Below are 24,593 nucleotides of genomic sequence, written 5' to 3' on the forward strand. Positions count from 1 at the left end.
TTCCTCGGTTTTGCTGATAGAGCCTGTGTGTGTGTGTGTGTGTGTGTGTGTGTGTGTGTGTGTGTGTGTGTGTGTGTGTGTGTGTGTGTGTGTGTGTGTGTCGTGCAGACAGATAAGGATGTGAATTAAAACAGTTTGCTTAAAACATAGTGTGAGGTAAACTAATTACTCAAAGGGACAATGACAAGGAATATAGGAGATAAACACACTCAAAGCACAGTAGAGGCTCAAAGTTGAAAGCAGTTGCCCACTACACTGGTAAAAAGATCTTGTTTGCTACAACCAGGGAACATTAGTGAATAAAATAAGGTAATATCAGCAAAACACTGAGAAATCTATATGAAAATACAATTTGACACGACAGTCGAACAGAGCAATAAAATAAAAAGTCCATAAAGAATAGTATGAAATGCAATACGCAATGAGAATGAACACAAAAGAATTATATAAACAAATAACTGAACACGGTACTACACCGAAATGAATATTAACACACACACACACATGGACTAGATAAAACTAATGAAAAAGAAACACTGCTCACAGAGTAAGAAACAAAGTACACTTTGGTAATAAGCTTATTGCAGCAAATACAGAAAATAATATTAGGGAAACATAAGGCAGCAATCAGTGCATACTTGTGGGAATTTATATCGGTCCCAAATCCCCACCAGTCGATATCTACAAAAATATTTCAGTGTCGTTGTAAAGAAAGATTCCATGAAAGCTGTATCGCACCTTTAAAGTCCACAAACAATTCATCTAGGAGGGAATACATTAGCTAACCGCGAGACTAATGTATTAATTGATTGATTTAGGCCTGAAGATTAATTCAGGTAGGCTTGAATCGTTAGTAAATAATGTTAGAATTAATATTGTAGCCTTAGAGATTAATATTAAGATGTTATATCTGGTAAAGAGATTAGATATATTGTGATTGCTAGCTGCTCTTTGTGCAGCAAGGAGAGGCTGGAACTTCTAGACTGCTTGGTTGATCTGACATCAGCAGTGGTGGGGAACAGGACTCGATGGAGCTCAGAGCTGTCTTCAAAATACTTCTCTGGCACCCAGTGAAGAAAAGGAAAAGGCATTCCTAATGCCCCGAGGGCATGGTCTCTAGCTAGATCCACGTTTGTGATATTATTCCAGTATTTTATCTCAGTAGGTGGCTACCTTATTATTGGGGACATGGGAATAATTTAGCTTTCGGGCATGAGTAGGCCAGGAGCCCAAACTAAGGTACGTAGCAGCCGAGATAGGCTAAATGAATTGTCCCATGACAGAAGATTGTAATCTTTTTGTGCACATTAAAGCTAGTTTGGGAAACCTCAGGGAATACAGGGTCCCCCTAGGATGCATGCAGGATTACTAACATTATTTGACTGACTATTTCTCTGTGCACGTGTTGGCATTTGAGAAAGGTGTCACATAGAAGTCAAGTTAGCCTAGGTAGACTCAGGGGATTACCAGCTAGGATATACTCCACACCGCAGTTATGTCTGTTCCATTTTATGCTTGGGGTAATCAAGGACGTTCCTACAGCTCAGTTAACCTTCCCAGAGAAGTGAAAGAAAGCAGCCTTGTGTGGGTAAGACAGTGCAATCTATCGTTAACTATGTCAGCAGTGATAGCCAAAGTTGGGCATCTCACAAGTTCCCACGACACTTGGTAAATCACAGTGAACAGTCAGAGCACTATGAGAGGTTTAAAAACATATATAGAACCGAAATCTGCAACACAGTATACTGGCTCAGAATTTTGCTGAGTATATAGTCACACTTCCAGAGTTAATGTGGGAAATATATCCTGAACTAGGATATATAAGTGTGTCTCATCGATTTCAATAAATCAGTGATATACAAAGTAGCACAAAGAGATGAAAAGTGTAGAGATGAAGGTAGGTTGTAGAGTAGCAGAGTAGTGTTTGCTGACACACATTAGAGCAACTCTGTCATCACGGTGCCCTTAGGAGAAACGGAAATGCTCTTTCAGAAGACCCTCAAAGTTCTTGGCCTTCCTGGTTGTGCTCAAGGAAATCTCTTCTGTTTTCACCTGACTCTAAAGGCAAAACACTCAGCGATAATGCTCAGAGAAATATAAATGATGTGAATGGTGTAGTGTGCGTGGGTAGGAAGGTGTGTGGTGACTCACGCAGAGGATACCCTTCTGGACCCTCCTTGGCCACACCCAGAAGCTTACGGAAATACCACGCAAGCTACAATAGGCCACCTTGACAGGAATGGTGTCGACCAGACGAAAAGAACTGGTAGGCACAAGCCACTGGTTTACTTGGGCTGGCTTGGCATGGCTTGGCTTGAATTTTTTTGAGGGCAGCTCGGAGAAGACAGGAACACTTGCAGAGACCACTCATACATGTACAGACTATCTCAAAACAGGAATGGCTTTCTGCAGACTGAATTACTGGCTTTCTTATTGCTTGCATAATCATGCATACTTGAGTGCAGAGTTGGTGTTCATCTCAACGACTCCAAAACAATCCAAAAATGCACATAACACATTGGTAGATTCCACAGGAGGAAAGGAGGATACATAACAGTAGTCTAGCCCCGCCCAACCTGGGGCTAGACTACACGGTTTCACAGACCACTAGATGCCACACACAAAAATAATAGAATTTACTATTGTTGTCGCAATTTTCGTTATGCTGCCATGTTAGTTCAGAGGGTTCGGGTTCGCTCAAGTGGAATGATAACGTACCCGCTCTTTGTCACGGTGTCCCGTAGCTCAATCACTAGCGTACTCAGCTCACGTTCTGTGGTCCGTGGGTCGATCCCCAGCACGGCTGAAAAATATCAGGACGTGTTTCCATAAGACACCTGCTGTCCCTGTTCACCCACCAGTAAAATGGGTAACGGGGTGTTAGTGGAGTGGTGTGGGTCGCACCTTGGGACAAAACTGACCTAATTTGCCAGAAATGCTATGCGTAACAAGGAGATTTCTATAAAGTAGTATATCATTGATGTCAGCTATGGTCTGTAAACCTTGTACATGTACTTGTAGTAAATAAATATGTTATTATTATTGATGATAGGATGTGCCGTCTGTCCGTGCATGTCTACTCACGTTGACAGCTTCATTATGGCTGAGGGTACTCGTGGGTATGTCAGAAGTGTAAATAAAAGTGGACGCCATATCTGAGCTTGTCCTTTTTTCAAGTTTTAAGTCTTTTTCTTATACCATTTCTCTCGCAGTTACCTCTAAACTTAGTGTTTTTCCATTTACTTTAATATGTAAAGATATGGATGTGGAAATAAGTCACTGTCTGATTTTTTTTGGATTATCCTAGGTAATTTACACATTGTAATAAAGATGGTAGAATTACCGACAATATGTAAAGTAAAAGGACACAAGTGCAACTAATGTGACATTTATTGTGGCAACGTTTCGCTCTCCAGGAGCTTTATCAAGCTCCTGGAGAGCGAAACGTTGCCACAATAAATGTCACATTAGTTGCACTTGTGTCCTTTTAATTTACACATTGTTACTATGTATGATAATTTGTGTAACTGTATTTATGTGCACCTGTACTTAATTAAACTTGGTGCTAGCCTCTGTGGTAGGCTTTAGGACATGGGTGGTAGAAAGATGAGGATACTAAGGACAGTACTGATGGAAGCAGAGATGGAGTGGACAGAGGAAGGTGTCGAGGAAAACAGGCAGTGATAAACAGGACGGGTAGAGCCGGCAGTGTGTGTGTTGGGCAGTTATGGAGAGGGCAGCGGTTGCAGAAGCAGTGTGCCTGGGTGTAGCAGTCATGGGGCTGTGACAGAAAGGCCACATGTGCAGGGAATAGTATTAATGGCTGTCGGGGAAATGGGCAATTATAGTCATGGTTGGAGGGGTATTGAGTAATGTTATGCAGGGTTCTGCATTACATCGTAATGTACATATAGTGGAGAAGTGTGCCATAATAATATGAATATTATAATTGTAAAGAATAATTTTATAATTGATAATGTGCATTTAGGGGTACTGTAAAGTACTCTAACTGTAATTATAAAGAAATTCTGTTAATGATTTATTTTCCAAGGATGTTTGGGTACGCGGAGTAAGCGTGGTTTGGGGGAGTCACGTGACGTTAGCATGGTGTGTGGAGGCTGGCGTCGGAGATGCTGTGTATTTAAGATAAGTTTGTAGTTGTGCACTTATTTTGTTTATCCAACTCAAGCCATAGGCTCTCATATGGCTTACCTGTATGTTCACCCAGGCTCTGACATGGTCAGGGTGCTGTGGGATGAGTGAGAAAATAAGAAATGAGGTTTGTAGTGTAGTGACGGCCTGAGGCTGACGAGGCCTAGTGGTTATGGAGGCTGAACCTCACGCCAGCTGTTGTTTGTACACTCATTTGGGAGTTTAGGATTAAGGTCTTTCTGTTATATTATGTTATGGTGATTAAATAGATATATTTTCCTAATTGGGAGTTTTGCCTATCCTCTGTTACCCAACCCCTTTAAGTACACATACCAGTTTAGCGCTTTCTGTTTTGTCTGGGATAGCCCTGGGTAGCCGGTTTGGGCTAGTATGTGTGTAACTTCTACCTTTGCCCTTAGACAAGGCATCAAGCCCCCAGCTATCCCACCTTTTTGCGTAACAAGTAAGGATACTATGATAAGGTTTGGAGAGGGCAGGGAAGGAGATTGCGGAGGTGGAGAAGTCAGGGAAAGAGAGGGCAGATATATAGAGGGATGGGATGGCGAAAGGTGGGACGGAGAGAGCAGAGATGGAGAGGACAAGGATGGCGAGAGAAGGAATGGAAAGGGCAAGAACGAATAGGTCAGGGATAAAAAGGGAAGGTGTGGAGAGGGCAAAGATTGAGAGGGAAGGTGTGGAGAGGGCAGGGGTGCAGTGGTCATTGATGGAGAGGCCAAGGGTGGAGAGACCAGGGGTGGAGAGGCCAGGGGTGGAGAGAGCAGGGGTGGAGAGAGCAGGGGTGGAGAGAGTAAGGGTGGAGAGAGCAAGGGTGGAGAGGCCAGGGGTGGAGAGGCCAGGGGTGGAGAAAGCAGGGGTGGAGAGAGCAAGGGTGGAGAGAAGAAGAGTGGAGAGAACAAGGGTGGAGAGGCTTAGGGAAGAAAGGACAGAGATGGAGGGCCCAGGGGTAGCGAGGACAAGGGGAGAGGGCCCATAGGTAGAGAGGACAGGGATGGAGGGCCCAGAGGTAGAAAGGACAGGGGTGGAAGGCTCAGGGGTAGAAAGGACAGGGGTAGAGGGCCCAGGGGTAGAAAGGACAGGGGTGGAGGGCTCAGGGGTAGAGAGGAAAGGGGTGTAAGTGTTCATGTTAGAGTAATATAAGAAAACATTGATTACCAGCACTTATAATGTCTCCCAGACGTGAGTTAAGACGCTACAACATTACCAGCACTTGTAACGTCTCCCAGACGTGAGTTAAGACGCTACAACATTACCAGCACTTGTAACGTCTCCCAGACGTGAGTTAAGACGCTACAACATTACCAGCACTTGTAACGTCTCCCAGACGTGAGTTAAGACGCTACAACATTACCAGCACTTGTAACGTCTCCCAGACGTGAGTTAAGACGCTACAACATTACCAGCACTTGTAACGTCTCCCAGACGTGAGTTAAGACGCTACAACATTACCAGCACTTATAACGTCTCCCAGACGTGAGTTAAGACGCTACAACATTACCAGCACTTGTAACGTCTCCCAGACGGTGAGGACGCTGCTGTAACATTAAATATTATCAGTATGCCATCAAAATTGTGCTTATTGTTTAAATAGCGGAAAATAACCTGTAATAGTGGTAGGGAACAGGGAGAAGATGGCAGGGTGCAGGGGCATGAGCAGTAGCGGCAGGAAGGAGTAAGAGTGGAGAGGAAATAGGTATAGAGTAACGTAATGTAGAGGACAGGAGAAAAGACTAGAAGGAAGGGCTGTCAGTAGTGCCCGGTAATAGAAGGAGACAAGTATGAAGATGTAATGTGTTGTACTGGTTTAAGAACTAATATGAACAGTTTACCTTGTTTGTTGTTGCAAGGCTCATCAGTTTGGTTGCTGATGTGTAGGAACTGGGCAGCATACAGTAAACGCATGGCCTACTAGATAATAATGGTTTATTAGGTATTGGGGTTACACCAGGCTCAGCGTAGAGACAGCCAGAGCCAAGTTCCAGGCCAGTGATGTGGATGGTGCACCGGTAGGCCTGGAAGTGAGAGAGAGCAAGGGGATGGCGACTTCAGCTCCAACTCACGGACACTGGGGTTCCATTCCCATAATTACGAGAGTCGTACCTTGGCGGAAATTACAAATAAGCCTCAACAGCACTGATATAAGAAAGAAGAAACACTGCCGTAGGCCTACTGGACCATGGAGGAATTAGGCCAATTGCCACGGATAACAATCTACACCGCTTCATTTCCAAAGCTGCTGTCCGAAGTATTTACAGAGACGGCCATGATGCTTCAGCCAAACCAGTTTGGGTTTTGGGTCCCTCAAGGAAGCGAAGCTGCAGTTCATTCAACACGGGCATATATTAACATCCTGCCTGAGGACAATGCAGTGGTGAAATTAGATTTTAAGAATGCATTTAATCTCCTGAGAAGAGACGTGGTATTAACAGCTGTGCAAGAACATTTCCCTGGTCTCTTCCCCTTTTATTTCAGCTGGATATAGCAAGGAATCAATGCTCTTGTTTGGAGAACATGAAATCACATCATCAGAGGGTGTCCAGCAAGGCTATCGTCTCGCCCCATTTCTCTTCTGTATAGCAGTTAAGGAAATCACTGTCAGGCTGACCAGTGAGCAAAACATCTGGTTCCTCGATGTTGGCACACTGGCGGGAACAAAGGATGATCTTGACCAGGTGATATGAGGACAGGAAATGGGACTCGTCCTAAATCCATCCAAATGTGAAATCATCTAGTCAGTCAACCAGTAATCGAAGCAGTGAGATCAAGACTACCAGGAGTATCAGTCACTACACCCACATCTAGCATCTTGCTTGGAGCACCTCTGGGAACTGTTGCCACTGACACAATTCTCAGGAAAAAACTGGACGGGTCGAGGAGGATAGAACAACGAACAGGTAATATTGGCACCCACGATACCTTGTACTTTCTCACAAAGTGCTTGAGTCTGCCCAGGTTAACATATTTCCTAAGATGTGCACCCTCATATAACCATATACTGATGAATACGACAGTATCCTGAGGTATATTTTTACGAAAGTCCTCAACCTTAGTCTAGAAGACGGGCAGTGGGAACAAGCTACACGTTCAGTCAGACTAGAAGGCACTGGTGTTTGCAAGGCTGCACTACCTATTTTCCCGTCTTCAGGTGTTGCATCCAGTGGACTTGCAGCAGTGATTCTCCCTGAACATCTTAGGGACAATGTTGAAGCTCTTGAACAAAAAGTTCAGGGAAGGATAGATCCCGTCTCCTAACAGTGAGAGCTCCTCATGCAGGAGACTTCCTCTTGGCTGTTCCCAACTTCTCCCTTGCATACGTCTCGACCCACAAACCATTTAGATCTGCATTGCCTATCGTCTTGCAGCCCTGTTTTCGCCAAACACAGATGTATTTGCGGCAGTGAACCGGCAGACCGATTTGGATACCACGGTCTTGTTTGCCATAGCTCTGAGGACAAGATTGCAAGACATGAAGAGGTAAATATCATCAAGAGGAGCCTCACAATAGCCAGATGCCCAACAATAAGTGAGCCATCCCAACTATGCAGATGTAATGGTACCCAAAAACGTCAAAATGGTATCACATTTCAAGCCTACATGGTCACACTTCACAGACACGCACATGCATATATATATATATACATACATCTAGGTTTTTCTCCTTTTTCTAAATAGCTCTTGTTCTTTTTTATTTCTTCTATTGTCCATGGGGAAGTGGAAAAGAATCTTTCCTCCGTAAGCCATGCGTGTCGTATGAGGCGACTAAAATGCCGGGAGCAATAGGCTAGTAACCCCTTCTCCTGTATACATTTACTAAAAAAGAGAAGAAGAAAAACTTTATAAAATTGGGATGCTTAAATGTGCGTGGATGTAGTGCGGATGACAAGAAACAGATGATTGCTGATGTTATGAATGAAAAGAAGTTGGATGTCCTGACTCTAAGCGAAACAAAGCTGAAGGGGGTAGGAGAATTTCAGTGTGGGGAAATAAATGGGATTAAATCTGGAGTATCTGAGAGAGTTAGAGCAAAGGAAGGGGTAGCAGTAATGTTAAATGATCAGTTATGGAAGGAGAAAAGAGAATATGAATGTGTAAATTCAAGAATTATGTGGATTAAAGTAAAGGTTGGATGTGAGAAGTGGGACATAATAAGTGTGTATGCACCTGGAGAAGAGAGGAATGCAGAGGAGAGAGAGAGATTTTGGGAGATGTTAAGTGAATGTATAGGAGCCTTTGAACCAAGTGAGAGAGTAATTGTGGTAGGGGACCTGAATGCTAAAGTAGGAGAAACTTTTAGAGAGGGTGTGGTAGGTAAGTTTGGGGTGCCAGGTGTAAATGATAATGGGAGCCCTTTGATTGAACTTTGTATAGAAAGGGGTTTAGTTATAGGTAATACATATTTTAAGAAAAAGAGGATAAATAAGTATACACGATATGATGTAGGGCGAAATGACAGTAGTTTGTTGGATTATGTATTGGTAGATAAAAGACTGTTGAGTAGACTTCAGGATGTACATGTTTATAGAGGGGCCACAGATATATCAGATCACTTTCTAGTTGTAGCTACACTGAGAGTAAAAGGTAGATGGGATACAAGGAGAATAGAAGCATCAGGGAAGAGAGAGGTGAAGGTTTATAAACTAAAAGAGGAGGCAGTTAGGGTAAGATATAAACAGCTATTGGAGGATAGATGGGCTAATGAGAGCATAGACAATGGGGTCGAAGAGGTATGGGGTAGGTTTAAAAATGTAGTGTTAGAGTGTTCAGCAGAAGTTTGTGGTTACAGGAAAGTGGGTGCAGGAGGGAAGAGGAGTGATTGGTGGAATGATGATGTAAAGAGAGTAGTAAGGGAGAAAAAGTTAGCATATGAGAAGTTTTTACAAAGTAGAAGTGATGCAAGGAGGGAAGAGTATATGGAGAAAAAGAGAGAGGTTAAGAGAGTGGTGAAGCAATGTAAAAAGAGAGCAAATGAGAGAGTGGGTGAGATGTTATCAACAAATTTTGTTGAAAATAAGAAAAAGTTTTGGAGTGAGATTAACAAGTTAAGAAAGCCTAGAGAACAAATGGATTTGTCAGTTAAAAATAGGAGAGGAGAGTTATTAAATGGAGAGTTAGAGGTATTGGGAAGATGGAGGGAATATTTTGAGGAATTGTTAAATGTTGATGAAGATAGGGAAGCTGTGATTTCGTGTATAGGGCAAGGAGGAATAACATCTTGTAGGAGTGAGGAAGAGCCAGTTGTGAGTGTGGGGGAAGTTCGTGAGGCAGTAGGTAAAATGAAACGGGGTAAGGCAGCCGGGATTGATGGGATAAAGATAGAAATGTTAAAAGCAGGTGGGGATATAGTTTTGGAGTGGTTGGTGCAATTATTTAATAAATGTATGGAAGAGGGTAAGGTACCTAGGGATTGGCAGAGAGCATGCATAGTTCCTTTGTATAAAGGCAAAGGGGATAAAAGAGAGTGCAAAAATTATAGGGGGATAAGTCTGTTGAGTGTACCTGGTAAAGTGTATGGTAGAGTTATAATTGAAAGAATTAAGAGTAAGATGGAGAATAGGATAGCAGATGAACAAGGAGGCTTTAGGAAAGGTAGGGGGTGTGTGGACCAGGTGTTTACAGTGAAACATATAAGTGAACAGTATTTAGATAAGGCTAAAGAGGTCTTTGTGGCATTTATGGATTTGGAAAAGGCGTATGACAGGGTGGATAGGGGGGCAATGTGGCAGATGTTGCAAGTGTATGGTGTAGGAGGTAGGTTACTGAAAGCAGTGAAGAGTTTTTACGAGGATAGTGAGGCTCAAGTTAGAGTATGTAGGAAAGAGGGAAATTTTTTCCCAGTAAAAGTAGGCCTTAGACAAGGATGTGTGATGTCACCGTGGTTGTTTAATATATTTATAGATGGGGTTGTAAGAGAAGTAAATGCGAGGGTCTTGGCAAGAGGTGTGGAGTTAAAAGATAAAGAATCACACACAAAGTGGGAGTTGTCACAGCTGCTCTTTGCTGATGACACTGTGCTCTTGGGAGATTCTGAAGAGAAGCTGCAGAGATTGGTGGATGAATTTGGTAGGGTGTGCAAAAGAAGAAAATTAAAGGTGAATACAGGAAAGAGTAAGGTTATGAGGATAACAAAAAGATTAGGTGATGAAAGATTGAATATCAGATTGGAGGGAGAGAGTATGGAGGAGGTGAACGTATTCAGATATTTGGGAGTGGACGTGTCAGCGGATGGGTCTATGAAAGATGAGGTGAATCATAGAATTGATGAGGGAAAAAGAGTGAGTGGTGCACTTAGGAGTCTGTGGAGACAAAGAACTTTGTCCTTGGAGGCAAAGAGGGGAATGTATGAGAGTATAGTTTTACCAACGCTCTTATATGGGTGTGAAGCGTGGGTGATGAATGTTGCAGCGAGGAGAAGGCTGGAGGCAGTGGAGATGTCATGTCTGAGGGCAATGTGTGGTGTGAATATAATGCAGAGAATTCGTAGTTTGGAAGTTAGGAGGAGGTGCGGGATTACCAAAACTGTTGTCCAGAGGGCTGAGGAAGGGTTGTTGAGGTGGTTCGGACATGTAGAGAGAATGGAGCGAAACAGAATGACTTCAAGAGTGTATCAGTCTGTAGTGGAAGGAAGGCGGGGTAGGGGTCGGCCTAGGAAGGGTTGGAGGGAGGGGGTAAAGGAGGTTTTGTGTGCGAGGGGCTTTGACTTCCAGCAGGCATGCGTGAGCGTGTTTGATAGGAGTGAATGGAGACAAATGGTTTTTAATACTTGACGTGCTGTTGGAGTGTGAGCAAAGTAACATTTATGAAGGGATTCAGGGAAACCGGCAGGCCGGACTTGAGTCCTGGAGATGGGAAGTACAGTGCCTGCACTCTGAAGGAGGGGTGTTAATGTTGCAGTTTAAAAACTGTAGTGTACAGCACCCTTCTGGCAAGACAGTGATGGAGTGAATGATGGTGAAAGTTTTTCTTTTTCGGGCCAGCCTGCCTTGGTGGGAATCGGCCAGTGTGATAATAAAATAAAATAATAATAAATAAGCCGTAGAGTTGATATTAGCATGTCATATTTAAGTATTTCGTCCTGTCTCCAAACAAACTCTTCTCCCAACAAGAGTCTTCAATAAAATTATGTAATAGTGATTTAAATGTTCATGTATCCATTTCATTAGTGATTTATATTTATTTCTTATTATTTTATGTATGCAAAACTATAGTTATTCTTTATAAAATGTATTTTTTGTTAATATTTTTGGGTGTCTGGAACGGATTAATTGTATTTACATTATTTCTTATGGGAAATATTGTTTCAGTTTTCATACGTTCTGGATTTAGAATGACTTTTTGGAACGGATTAAGTACGAAAGCCGGAGTTTCACTGTATATATATATATATATATATATATATATATATATATATATATATATATATATATATATATATATATATATATATATATATATATATATATATATATATATATATATATACATACACACACACACGCACATGCACATTCCTTTTATATATCTTTTCCATCTCGAATGCTTTGTGTCACTAATTTGTTTCCCGATAAAATAATTTTCTTTCCTAATACCCATAATACACTACATCATTCCTCTATGAACTGTTCATCCATTTTAACAAGTTGTCCTTTTGATTAGTTTCTTCACGTTCATTCTTTCACATTCTAACATAATTCTGCTTGTATTTTTCTTTTACCATCCATCATTTAGAAGTAATCATAAACATGGATATTCAAATGTCTATCCTTCAACAATTTGCCCAAATACTTATATTACAAACTTTTTCATATATAAATAGTTTCACTTTATTGACTCATAAATTTCCTTTTGACGAGCCTCAATTCACCTCCGTCTAGACACAAATAATTTACACAAAAAATGTTTACACATATGCAGATTCAGTTTGAAAACAAAACTAATTCTTGTGTTAGCAACGCATTGTGAGCAAATGTGTGGGATTTGTATCTTAGCCATAAAAAATATATATATAGATATAGAATATTTTATATGATTTTAGTGGGGATGTGAACCAGCTTTTGTTCTATTCTTTTTTTGCAAATGTGTAAAAAAAAAAAAAAGCCTGTGATAGAATTTTTTTTTAATTCAAAATTACAAGTGAATTAAGTCAAATGTTGTTGGAATATTTAATGATCTGAAAAAATGAAAAATAACTAAACATTTCTGAACCTTCAGTGAAGCAGTGAGGGAGGCTTCTAGCACTACCCACAACATTTCTGAACCTTCAGTGAAGCAGTGAGGGAGGCTTCAAGCACCACCCACAACACTTCTGAACCTTCAGTGAAGCAGTGAGGGAGGCTTCAAGCACCACCCACAACATTCAGAGAACCACCGTTAGAGGATTCCTTCATCTACAGCATACAATGTTCCACTTAGGAGGCTTCCTTTACTGTTTACAATATATTGTACATAAGTTAGGGAGACTTTTTGCACCACTTAAAACACTTCACAGAGAATATCACACACAACACTTCACAAACAACACCACTCAACACTTCACAAAGAACACCACTCACAACACTTCACAACGAACACCACTCACAACACTTCACAGCGAACACCACTCACAACACTTCACAAACACCACTCACAACACTTCACAAAGAACACCACTCACAGCACTTCACAAAGAACACCACTCACAACACTTCACAAAGAACACCACTCACAACACTTCACAAAGAACACCACTCACAACACTTCACAACGAACACCACTCACAACACTTCACAACGAACACCACTCACAACACTTCACAACGAACACCACTCACAACACTTCACAACGAACACCGCACACAACACTTCACAACGAACACCACTCACAACGCTTCACAGCGAACACCACTCACAGCACTTCACAACGAACACCACTCACAACACTTCACAACAAACAACACTCACAGCACTTCACAACGAACACTACTCACAGCACTTCACAAAGAACTGTAGACAGCCTGTACTGTCTGCACAGACAGCCCATGCTGTCTGCCAGCTTAGTTCATATTTCGTGCCACTCAAGTGTTGCCTTATGTAGCCAGGCCTCTCGGCAGGCACGCCAGCCTTTCTGCCCTTGCCACGCTCTCACTCACACAGCGGCCTAGCAGGAAGACACAAGGCCTACTCCTTAGCTCTCTCTCGTGGGATGGCCCAGCCCGGGCCATGGGCACAACACACAAGCCTGTGTACCCACCACGACATAACAATAAAGTAAGAAGCCTCCGAAGAAGTTTATCATTGAACCACCCGCTTTCAGCCCTACCAAATATTCCTTGTTCAACATTGGTAGCAGTGGTGGTTGCAGCAGTTGTGTTTACCCTGAGAGAGGAAGGAAGAGGGATGAAGTCATCTTCACTTCATCATCCCATGCAAGAAGCATCCATCTCTCAACGAGTTATCCTGATGTCGTGTCTGCACGTTTGAGCATCCAGACACAGGTACAAGCAGGATCCAGCCGAAATTTGCCGAATTTCTCCGAGAATTGTAAGTGGTGTCCCAGTGACCCCACACTACAGCGTCCCATGCTGTTTCTCAAGTCACGTGTTCAGCATCACCTGTATGTTGCTGTTGTTGTTCAGCTCAGCACAGCTGTTTCAGCAAGCCAGAGGTGAGTTTTGTGGCGATTTCTGTGTCCAGTGTGAGTCCTCCACGTGTTTGTGGGAGGAGGAAGTGGCCGCTCCTTGCCTCGCCCTGCTGTACTCTCACACCTCACCAGCCTACCATACACCACTCACCACTACCCACTCCCTCTGCTGTGTTTTCTGCTGTTTTCCATGTGAATTCATTGCCAGCACTGTGCATCCGAGTGCCCGAGGCCACTCGAAGGTACGTGGATCAGCATGCCACATAGATCACGACGCCATGTGAATCCCGATGCCACGTGGGTGTGGACGATGTCATGTAGATCTACCAGCCACGTGAGTTACCAGATGTCCCAGGCCTCATGCTGTGGTCTGCTGCCCGCATCACATCGACGTTACCCACGATGCTGCCCTACTTCATGACGTCACGATGTCTGCTGACGTCACAGTGCTGCTGACGTCACCTTGCATCATCACGCCTGATATCACATGATGTCACCATCGAGTGTTCTAGTAATTACAGTGGACCCCCGCTTAACGATCACCTCCAAATGCGACCAATTATGTAAGTGTATTTATGTAAGTGCGTTTGTACGTGTATGTTTGGGGGTCTGAAATGGACTAATCTACTTCACAATATTCCTTATGGGAAAAAATTCGGTCAGTACTGGGACCTGAACATACTACTGGAATGAAAAAAGTTTGTTAACCGGGGGTCCACTGTATTTCAGTATTGTCGAGGAGATTGAGAGAAGATATATGTTGTGTGTTAATTAATTCCTCTCAGTCAATGTACCGCATGTACCACGGGTGTGTTTAAAGTTTCCGTGTGTCCAGTGAGGTCTGAGCCAGACCTGAGTAGCACCACTGTGCTAAGTCACTCGTGTGACCAGTACGTTTGACAGCTGATTTACTCAGCCCCCGAGTGACCGAGCCCTCTTGTACAGAAAGCTTTTATGCTCGTCGCTCGTGATGTTTTGCAGAATCGTACCAGCTACGATTCCCATCGAGATTTGTTTCACTTCACCTCCAGACCTTCAGAGTGCAGTTATATGTAGAGAAACAAGTCTGGGGATGCTTAGACTAACCTCTGCTATAACTCCAACTGCTGAGAGAATGATGCTCATCAAGCCGCAGTTAGCCCTGTCGGCAGGCACTGTGTCAGCCTCGTGTCACAAGCTTCAGTGAGCAGCCTGCACAAAGATGATGTCACTTTGACTGCTAGCTCTCTCACTTCAGTCTGGTGTATGATGTTACGACTCCCAGATGTTTCGCCCAGTCGTCTCTGCCACAACTTGCTCCACGCTCGTCGGCAGTGACAGCCCAGCGACAGTACCAGTCGAGAAGTGTCGTCCTGAGTCACTTGCCAGAAGTCCTGCCCAGTTGCCGAGTTTTGTTGATGCCTCACTCGAGGGCATCAGCATGTCGTGTCCCAGGTTGAGTGAAAACCTGCAGCAACTCCTACGATGACTGCTTCACCATTCCAGAGGAGACAGTACCCTGTTACGTCACAGCTCAGCCGCAGCGATGTCTCCCGTGTTGCAGTATCTGTCCAGACGCAGGAAGGCGTGCAGTGATGCCCATCGACGCTCACTGCCTTTGACCACGATGTTTAGCACACCCCACATGTTTTTTTCTTCCCTCCCTGTAGGAAGTTTTTTTTCCATGTCCATATGTATATATATGTTTTTATTTTGTGTTCTGTGCCCAGTTCCTACGAGAGAGAGACCGAGTTTCTTTTACCACCAGTATTGTCCCGTTGGGACGACGTGCGGTAGGTGGCCGAGCATATATAGATAGCCTGTACTGTCTGCACAGACAGCCCATGCTGTCTGCCAGCTTAGTTCACATTTCGCACCACTCAAGTGTTGCCCTCTGTAGCCAGGCCTCTCGGTAGGCACGCCAGCCTGTCTGCCCTTGCCACGCTCTCACTCACACAGTGGCCTAGCAGGAAGACACAAGGCCTACTCCTAGCCTACTCTCGTGGGATGGCCCAGCCCGGGCCATGGGCACAACACACAAGCCTGTGTACCCACCATGACTTAACAATAAAGTAAGAAGCTCCGAAGACATTTATCATTAACCACCCGCTACCAGAACACCCAAATAATCCTTTTTTATAGAACACCACTCACAACACTTCACAACGAACACCACTCACAGCACATCACAACAAACAACACTAACAACACTTCACAAAGAACGCCACTCACAACACTTCACAACGAGCACCACTCACAACACTTCACAATGAACACCACTCACAACACTTTACAAAGAACACCACTCACAACACTTCACAACGAACAACTCACAGCACTTCACAACGAACACCACTCACAACACTTCACAACAAACAACACTCACAACACTTCACAAAGAACACCACTCACAACACTTCACAACGAACACCACTCACAACACTTCACAACGAACACCACTCACAAAACTTCACAACAAACACCACTCACAACACTTCACAACGAACACCACTCACAACACTTCACAACGACCACCACTCACAGCACTTCATAACGACCACCACTCACAACACTTCACAACGACCACCACTCACAACACTTCACAACGACCACCACTCACAGCACTTCACAACGACCACCACTCACAACACTTCACGAAGAACACCCACAACACTTTACAAATACCACTGCTAACTTGGAATATACATTCAACTTTTATTATTCCTCCCGGACGGCCGTAAAATATGAGTGCGCTCAAGTTTGCCCCAACTCGGTAATCTGCTCGCAATTTTCCCATTAGCTTTCCTGTGTGTGTAAGTTTTTTCCTCACTGCTTGACATATCATTAATCTTTTAGCCGCACCAACAACAATTATTTTACAAATTACACTCACTGACAGGTTTTATTGGTTTGTTAACGACTTCATGCTGCATTCGACAGCTGTAATCTTCAAAACAGAAAAAATGGAGGTAGGTTCGCAGAATTAAATAACACCCAAAATGCTAAATTAGGTACTTGACCTAACAGCAAATGGAGTCGTGACAACAAATAAATTGGATGTAATTTAATGAACATTACAATGACTTAATATAATTGAGAATAAATTTAAGAATATAGATAGTATTGTGACTTTTTTGATTCGTTGTAGCCAAGACTAAGGCAACATTATATCTTGTAGTTCCTAGTTACTTTTCAAGAATTTTAACTTAGCTATAATGAACACTTTGTCTTGATGATGTCCCACAAAATCTATCTTACCCGTAAATTCTTATCAATAATATTTAACCTCTTCCTGCTCTCATTGACAACAGTGTTAAAGAACAGCATAACAGAACACGTTACCTTGCATGACGTACACAACAGTTGTCTTGGAGTGCTCAGCTGAACACTCTAGTACAGCCACTGCACCAGATTTTATGTAGGCGTCAGGGCGTGATAGTGGTGTATCTGGGCGTGATGTTGGGCCATCTGGATGTGATGCTGAGGCATTTAAGCGTGAGGCAGGGGCGTCTGGGGGTGATTCTTGGGCGTCTAGGTGTGATGCTGGGGCGTGTGACTTATTTACTGGAGGAGTCGAGGACGGGTCGGTAGAGGAAGCTCTTGGCGTAGGTCGAAAAGAAAGGAAAACTGGGGATGAGGGAGAAGTACTGGAAAGATGCCAGACAGAGGATACGGCGGAGCTGCCCTGATGACGCAAGAAGAATGAGCTTTTGACACTAGTGTCAGGAGAAGATTTAGAAGGAATCACAGAGGAGAGCTTGTGGTCCAGTCTTCCCAGTAACAGTAACTTGCTCCCCTCCACGCTGTACCTGCAAAGTAACACGTCCATGAGCATCGTAATACACAAATATAACACTTCTCTCTCATGAATTATGCAACACAGATATGAATATTAAAATACCCTCATAAACCACGCAAAACACTCAAGAAAAAATCGACATATGAACAATGCAACACAAACGACCAACACATAAAAATACTCAAACTGCACAACACAGTCATGATAAACACAGTGCACTAATAAACACCACGACACACTCACGGAAAATACAACTTCTACAGAAGCAAAACAAAAGGCCGTCATGGACGCTACAACACACTGAAGAACATTGCAACACTCTAAGGAACATTACAACAAACTCATGGACAATGCAACACGCGCAGATACAATTTAACTTTCTCAACAAAGCAATAAATTCATAAATAACACAACACATAAATGAATAACTCAATACCTTGAAGACTTAGACACACGTGCAACACCTCAGTATCTATATTTGTAGACGTCCATTGACTTTATCAAATTAAAGGACATTATATGGAGAAGATAGAACTATATACAAAAGATGGCGTCATCAGTCCCTCAGCCCTGGAGCTGGTGCTCAACACCATCTCCAAAGCTAAGGGACTGATTACCTCATATTTTATATATAGTTCCACAGTCTTTATATGTCCTTTAAATGTATTGATAAAGCCACTGGAGGGCGAAACGTCTACAATAAGGATACCCAGATGTTCCACATGTGTCTAACTCATCATCATGTCGGTATTGTAGACCACTCATGTACAACATATCACATTGTACCGCACAGTAACACTCTCGTCAACGGTGCAACACATTCGTGAAGAACACTACAAGCTAACGAACAATATCATTCGTGCATTCGTAAACAACACAATTAACTGAGGAACAACGTGGCACAAAAGTGAACTACACAACACAATCATGTCAATACTTAGCACCAACACAACACTCTCACGAAGAATGTGCCTCATTTATGAACACAACACTCATGAACAACACAGGATACTCATTGAAAACAAAATACACTCATGAACAATTCAGTTCACTAGTAACACAAAACATTCATAAATAACAGTGCAATACAATACAACACACAATAAAGGACATATACAATACAACACGTGCACAATGCAACACTCATGTGCACCATGCAGCATTCTCATAAACAACACAATATATTCAAGCACAATGCAACACACAAATTAGAAATGCAACACAATCATACAAAATTAATCACACTCGTGCACAATACAACACACATTTGAACATACAGCACAGTCTGGAAATGTTCTATAAAATACACTGATGAACAATGCAACACACTGATGAACAATGCAATACACTGATGAACAATGCAATACACTGATGAACAATGCAATACACTGATGAACAATGCAATACACTGATGAACAATGCAATACACTGATGAACAATGCAATACACTGATGAACAATGCAATACACTGATGAACAATGCAATACACTGATGAACAATGCAATACACTGATGAACAATGCAATACACTGATGAACAATGCAATACACTGATGAACAATGCAATACACTGATGAACAATGCAATACACTGATGAACAATGCAATACACACAAGAACAAAATAAACTCGTTTCTGTATAATATATTCCTGACAAATGCAACACAATCATGAACATTACAACACATGAACATTGCAACACACTCATGAAAATCGCAACACACTCATGAGCATCGCAACACACTCATGAACACTGCAACTCAATCATGAACATAGCAGCATATTCATGTAGACTGCAACACACTTATGAACAATGAAACACATGAACATAGCAACATCAAGAACGCTGCAACACTCATAAACAATGCTCTACATTCATGAACATCGCAACTCACTCATGAACATTGCAACACTCATGAACATTGCAACACTCATGAACATTGCAACACTCATGAACATTGCAACACTCATGAACATCGCAACTCACTCATGAACATTGCAACACTCATGAACACTGCAACACTCATGAACATTGCAACACTCATGAACATCGCAACTCACTCATGAACATTGCAACACTCATGAACATTGCAACACTCATGAACATTGCAACACTCATGAACATCGCAACTCACTCATGAACATTGCAACACTCATGAACATTGCAACACTCATGAACATCGCAACTCACTCAAGAACATTGCAACACTCATGAACATTGCAACACGCATGAACATCGCAACTCACTCATGAACATTGCAACACTCATGAACATTGCAACACTCATGAACATTGCAACACTCATGAACATCGCAACTCACTCATGAACATTGCAACACTCATGAACATTGCAACACTCATGAACATCGCAACTCACTCATGAACATTGCAACACTCATGAACATTGCAACACTCATGAACATCGCAACTCACTCATGAACATTGCAACACTCATGAACATCGCAACTCATGAACATCGCAACTCACTCATGAACATTGCAACATTCATGAACATTGCAACACTCATGAACATCGCAACTCACTCATGAACATCGCAACTCACTCATGAACATTGCAAAACTCATGAACATTGCAACACTCATGAACATTGCAACTCACTCATGAACATTGCAATACTCATGAACATTGCAACACTCATGAACATTGCAACACTCATGAACATTGCAACACTCATGAACATCGCAACTCACTCATGAACATTGCAACACTCATGAACATTGCAACACTCATGAACATTGCAACACTCATGAACATTGCAACACTCATGAACATTGCAACACTCATGAACATTGCAACACTCATGAACATTGCAACACTCATGAACAATGCAACACTCATGAACATTACAATACTCAAGCACACAGCAACACACTCATATACGTTGCAACACATATATTCCAACACACAAGAAACTTTGCAACACATGAACATTGCAACACTCATGAACAGTTTAGAACATTAACAACACAACACCGTCATCAACAACACCGTCATCAACAACACCGTCATCAACAATACAACACCGTCATCAACAATACAACACCGTCATAAACAATACAACACCGTCATCAACAATACAACACCGTCATCAACAATACAACACCGTCATCAACAATACAACACCGTCATCAACAACACCGTCATCAACAACACCGTCATCAACAACACCGTCATCAACAATACAACACCGTCATCAACAATACAGCACCGTCATCAACAACACCGTCATCAACAACACCGTCATCAACAACACCGTCATCAACAACACCGTCATCAACAACACCGTCATCAACAACACCGTCATCAACAACACCGTCATCAACAACACCGTCATAAACAACACCGTCATCAACAACACCGTCATAAACAACACCGTCATCAACAACACCGTCATCAACAACACCGTCATCAACAACACCGTCATCAACAACACCGTCATCAACAACACCGTCATCAACAACACCGTCACCAACAATACAACACCGCCATGAACAACACCGTCATCAACAATACAACACCGCCATGAACAACACCGTCATAAACAACACCGTCATCAAGAACACCGTCATCAACAACACCGTCATCAACAATACAACACCGTCACCAACAATACAACACCGTCATCAACAAAACAACACCGTCATCAACAATACAACACCGTCATCAACAATACAACACCGTCACCAACAATACAACACCGTCACCAACAATACAACACCGTCATCAACAAAACAACACCGTCATCAACAATACAACACCGTCATCAACAATACAACACCGTCACCAACAATACAACACCGCCATGAACAACACCGTCATCAACAATACAACACCGTCATCAACAATACAACACCGTCACCAACAATACAACACCGTCATAAACAACACCGTCATCAACAACACCGTCATCAACAACACCGTCATCAACAACACCATCATCAACAACACCATCATCAACAACACCGTCATCAACAACACCGTCATCAACAACACCATCATCAACAACACCATCATCAATAACACCATCATCAACAACACCGTCATCAACAACACCATCATCAACAACACCGTCATCAACAACACCGTCATCAACAACACCGTCATAAACAACACCGTCATCAACAACACCGTCATCAACAACACCGTCATCAACAACACCATCATCAACAACACCATCATCAACAACACCGTCATCAACAACACCGTCATCAACAGCACCATCATCAACAACACCATCAACAACACCATCATCAACAACACCGTCATAAACAACACCGTCATCAACAACACCGTCATCAACAACACCGTCATCAACAATGCAACACCGTCATCAACAACACCATCATCAACAACACCGTCATCAACAACACTGTCATCAACAACACCATCAACAACACCGTCATCAACAACACCCTCATCAACAACACCGTCATCAACAATACAACACCGTCATCAACAACACCGTCATAAACAACACCGTCATCAACAACACCATCATCAACAGCACCGTCATCAACAACATCGTCATCAACAACACCGTCATCAACAACACCTTCATCAACAACACCGTCATCAACAATACAACACCGTCATCAACAACACCGTCATAAACAACACCGTCATCAACAACACCATCATCAACAACACCGTCATCAACAACATCGTCATCAACAACACCGTCATCAACAACACCATCATCAACAACACCATCATCAACAACACCGTCATCAACAACACCGTCATCAACAACACCATCATCAACAACACCATCATCAACAACACCGTCATCAACAACACCATCATCAACAACACCATCATCAACAACACCGTCATCAACAACACCGTCATCAACAACACCGTCATCAACAACACCGTCATCAACAATACAACACCGTCATCAACAACACCGTCATCAACAACACCATCATCAACAACACCGTCATCAACAACACCGTCATCAACAACACCGTCATCAACAACACCATCATCAACAACACCATCATCAACAACACCGTCATAAACAACACCGTCATCAACAACACCGTCATCAACAATGCACAACAACACCATCATCAACAACACCATCATCAACAACACCATCATCAACAACACCGTCATAAACAACACCGTCATCAACAACACCGTCATAAACAACACCGTCATCAACAACACCGTCATCAACAATGCAACACCATCATCAACAACACCGTCATAAACAACACCGTCATCAACAACACCGTCATCAACAACGTCATCAACAACACCATCATCAACAACACCATCATCAACAACACCGTCATAAACAACACCGTCATCAACAACACCGTCATCAACAACACCGTCATCAACAACACCGTCATCAACAACACCGTCATCAACAACTCCGTCATCAGCAACACCATCATCAACAACACCGTCATCAACAACACCGTCATCAACAACACCGTCATCAACAACACCGTCATCAACAACACCGTCATCAACAACTCCGTCATCAGCAACACCATCATCAACAACACCGTCATAAACAACACCGTCATCAACAACACCGTCATCAACAACACCGTCATCAACAATGCAACACCGTCATCAACAACACCATCATCAACAACACCGTCATCAACAACACCGTCATCAACAACACCGTCATCAACAATGCAACACCGTCATCAACAACACCATCATCAACAACACCATCATCAACAACACCGTCATAAACAACACCGTCATCAACAACACCGTCATCAACAACACCGTCATCAACAATGCAACACCGTCATCAACAACACCATCATCAACAACACCATCATCAACAACACCGTCATAAACAACACCGTCATCAACAACACCGTCATCAACAACACCATCATCAACAACACCATCATCAACAACACCGTCATCATCAACACCATCATCAACAACACCATCATCAACAACACCATCATCAACAACACCGTCATCAACAACACCGTCATCAACAACACCATCATCAACACCGTCATAAACAACACCATCATCAACAACACCGTCATCAACAACACCGTCATCAACAACACCATCATCAACAACACCGTCATCAACAACACCGTCATCAACAACACCGTCATCAACAACGTTATCAACAACACCATCATCAACAACACCATCATCAACAACACCATCATCAACAACACCATCATCAACAACACCATCATCAACAACACCATCATCAACAACACCATCATCAACAACACCATCATCAACAACACCGTCATCAACAACACCATCATCAACAACACCATCATCAACAACACCGTCATCAACAACACCATCATCAACAACACCATCATCAACAACACCATCATCAACAACACCATCATCAACAACACCATCATCAACAACACCATCATCAACAACACCGTCATCAACAACACCATCATCAACAACACCGTCATCAACAACACCATCATCAACAACACCATCATCAACAACACCGTCATCAACAACACCATCATCAACAACACCATCATCAACAACACCGTCATCAACAACACCATCATCAACAACACCGTCATAAACAACACCGTCATCAACAACTCCGTCATCAACAATACAATAATCATGAACGGACCTACACCCTCGTCAATCATAGAAACTGTCTCATTGACTGTGAAACAATTACGATCGTGTTGTCGTATATGGCCTATTGATTTTTTGCTAATAGTAATTCATTTTGATTGATTCATCATCATCTCTGGTTTGTGGCAATATAAATGGCAACTTGTGCATATGTATTGATGTCCAGAATTTTGCGAAAAATGTTGGAACCAGTAAAATGTTGGAACCAGTAAAATGTTGGAACCAGTAAAATGTTGGAACCAGTAAAATAAACGTAAACAAAAAAGCTTGATTGAATTTAAGCACAAATTTGTAAGTGTTGGATATGATTTTAATTACGTAAAGAATAAAAAAGGCACTAACATAACTGGAACAATAGTCAAAAAACCCGGGATTTCAGTGCCACTCCCATCTC

At 42.6% G+C, this 24,593-nt stretch overlaps 1 protein-coding gene across 1 annotated transcript in view; it reads right to left on the reverse strand.

Annotated features, from left to right (window-relative positions):
- Positions 1–20,037, reverse strand: part of LOC138854523 (uncharacterized) — a 194,489-nt gene extending 174,452 nt beyond the window's left edge. The window contains exons 1-2 of the mRNA XM_070098296.1: positions 19,994–20,037; positions 17,107–17,573 (exon numbers count right to left, since the gene is read on the reverse strand). Of these exons, the coding sequence (XP_069954397.1) occupies positions 17,107–17,573; positions 19,994–20,037 (511 nt within the window). The remainder of the gene's footprint in view (positions 1–17,106; positions 17,574–19,993) is intronic.
- Between the last annotated feature and the right edge of the window lie 4,556 nt (positions 20,038–24,593).

Source organism: Cherax quadricarinatus, chromosome 62 (assembly GCF_038502225.1).
Source record: "Cherax quadricarinatus isolate ZL_2023a chromosome 62, ASM3850222v1, whole genome shotgun sequence".
Classification (NCBI taxonomy): Eukaryota; Metazoa; Arthropoda; class Malacostraca; order Decapoda; family Parastacidae; genus Cherax; species Cherax quadricarinatus.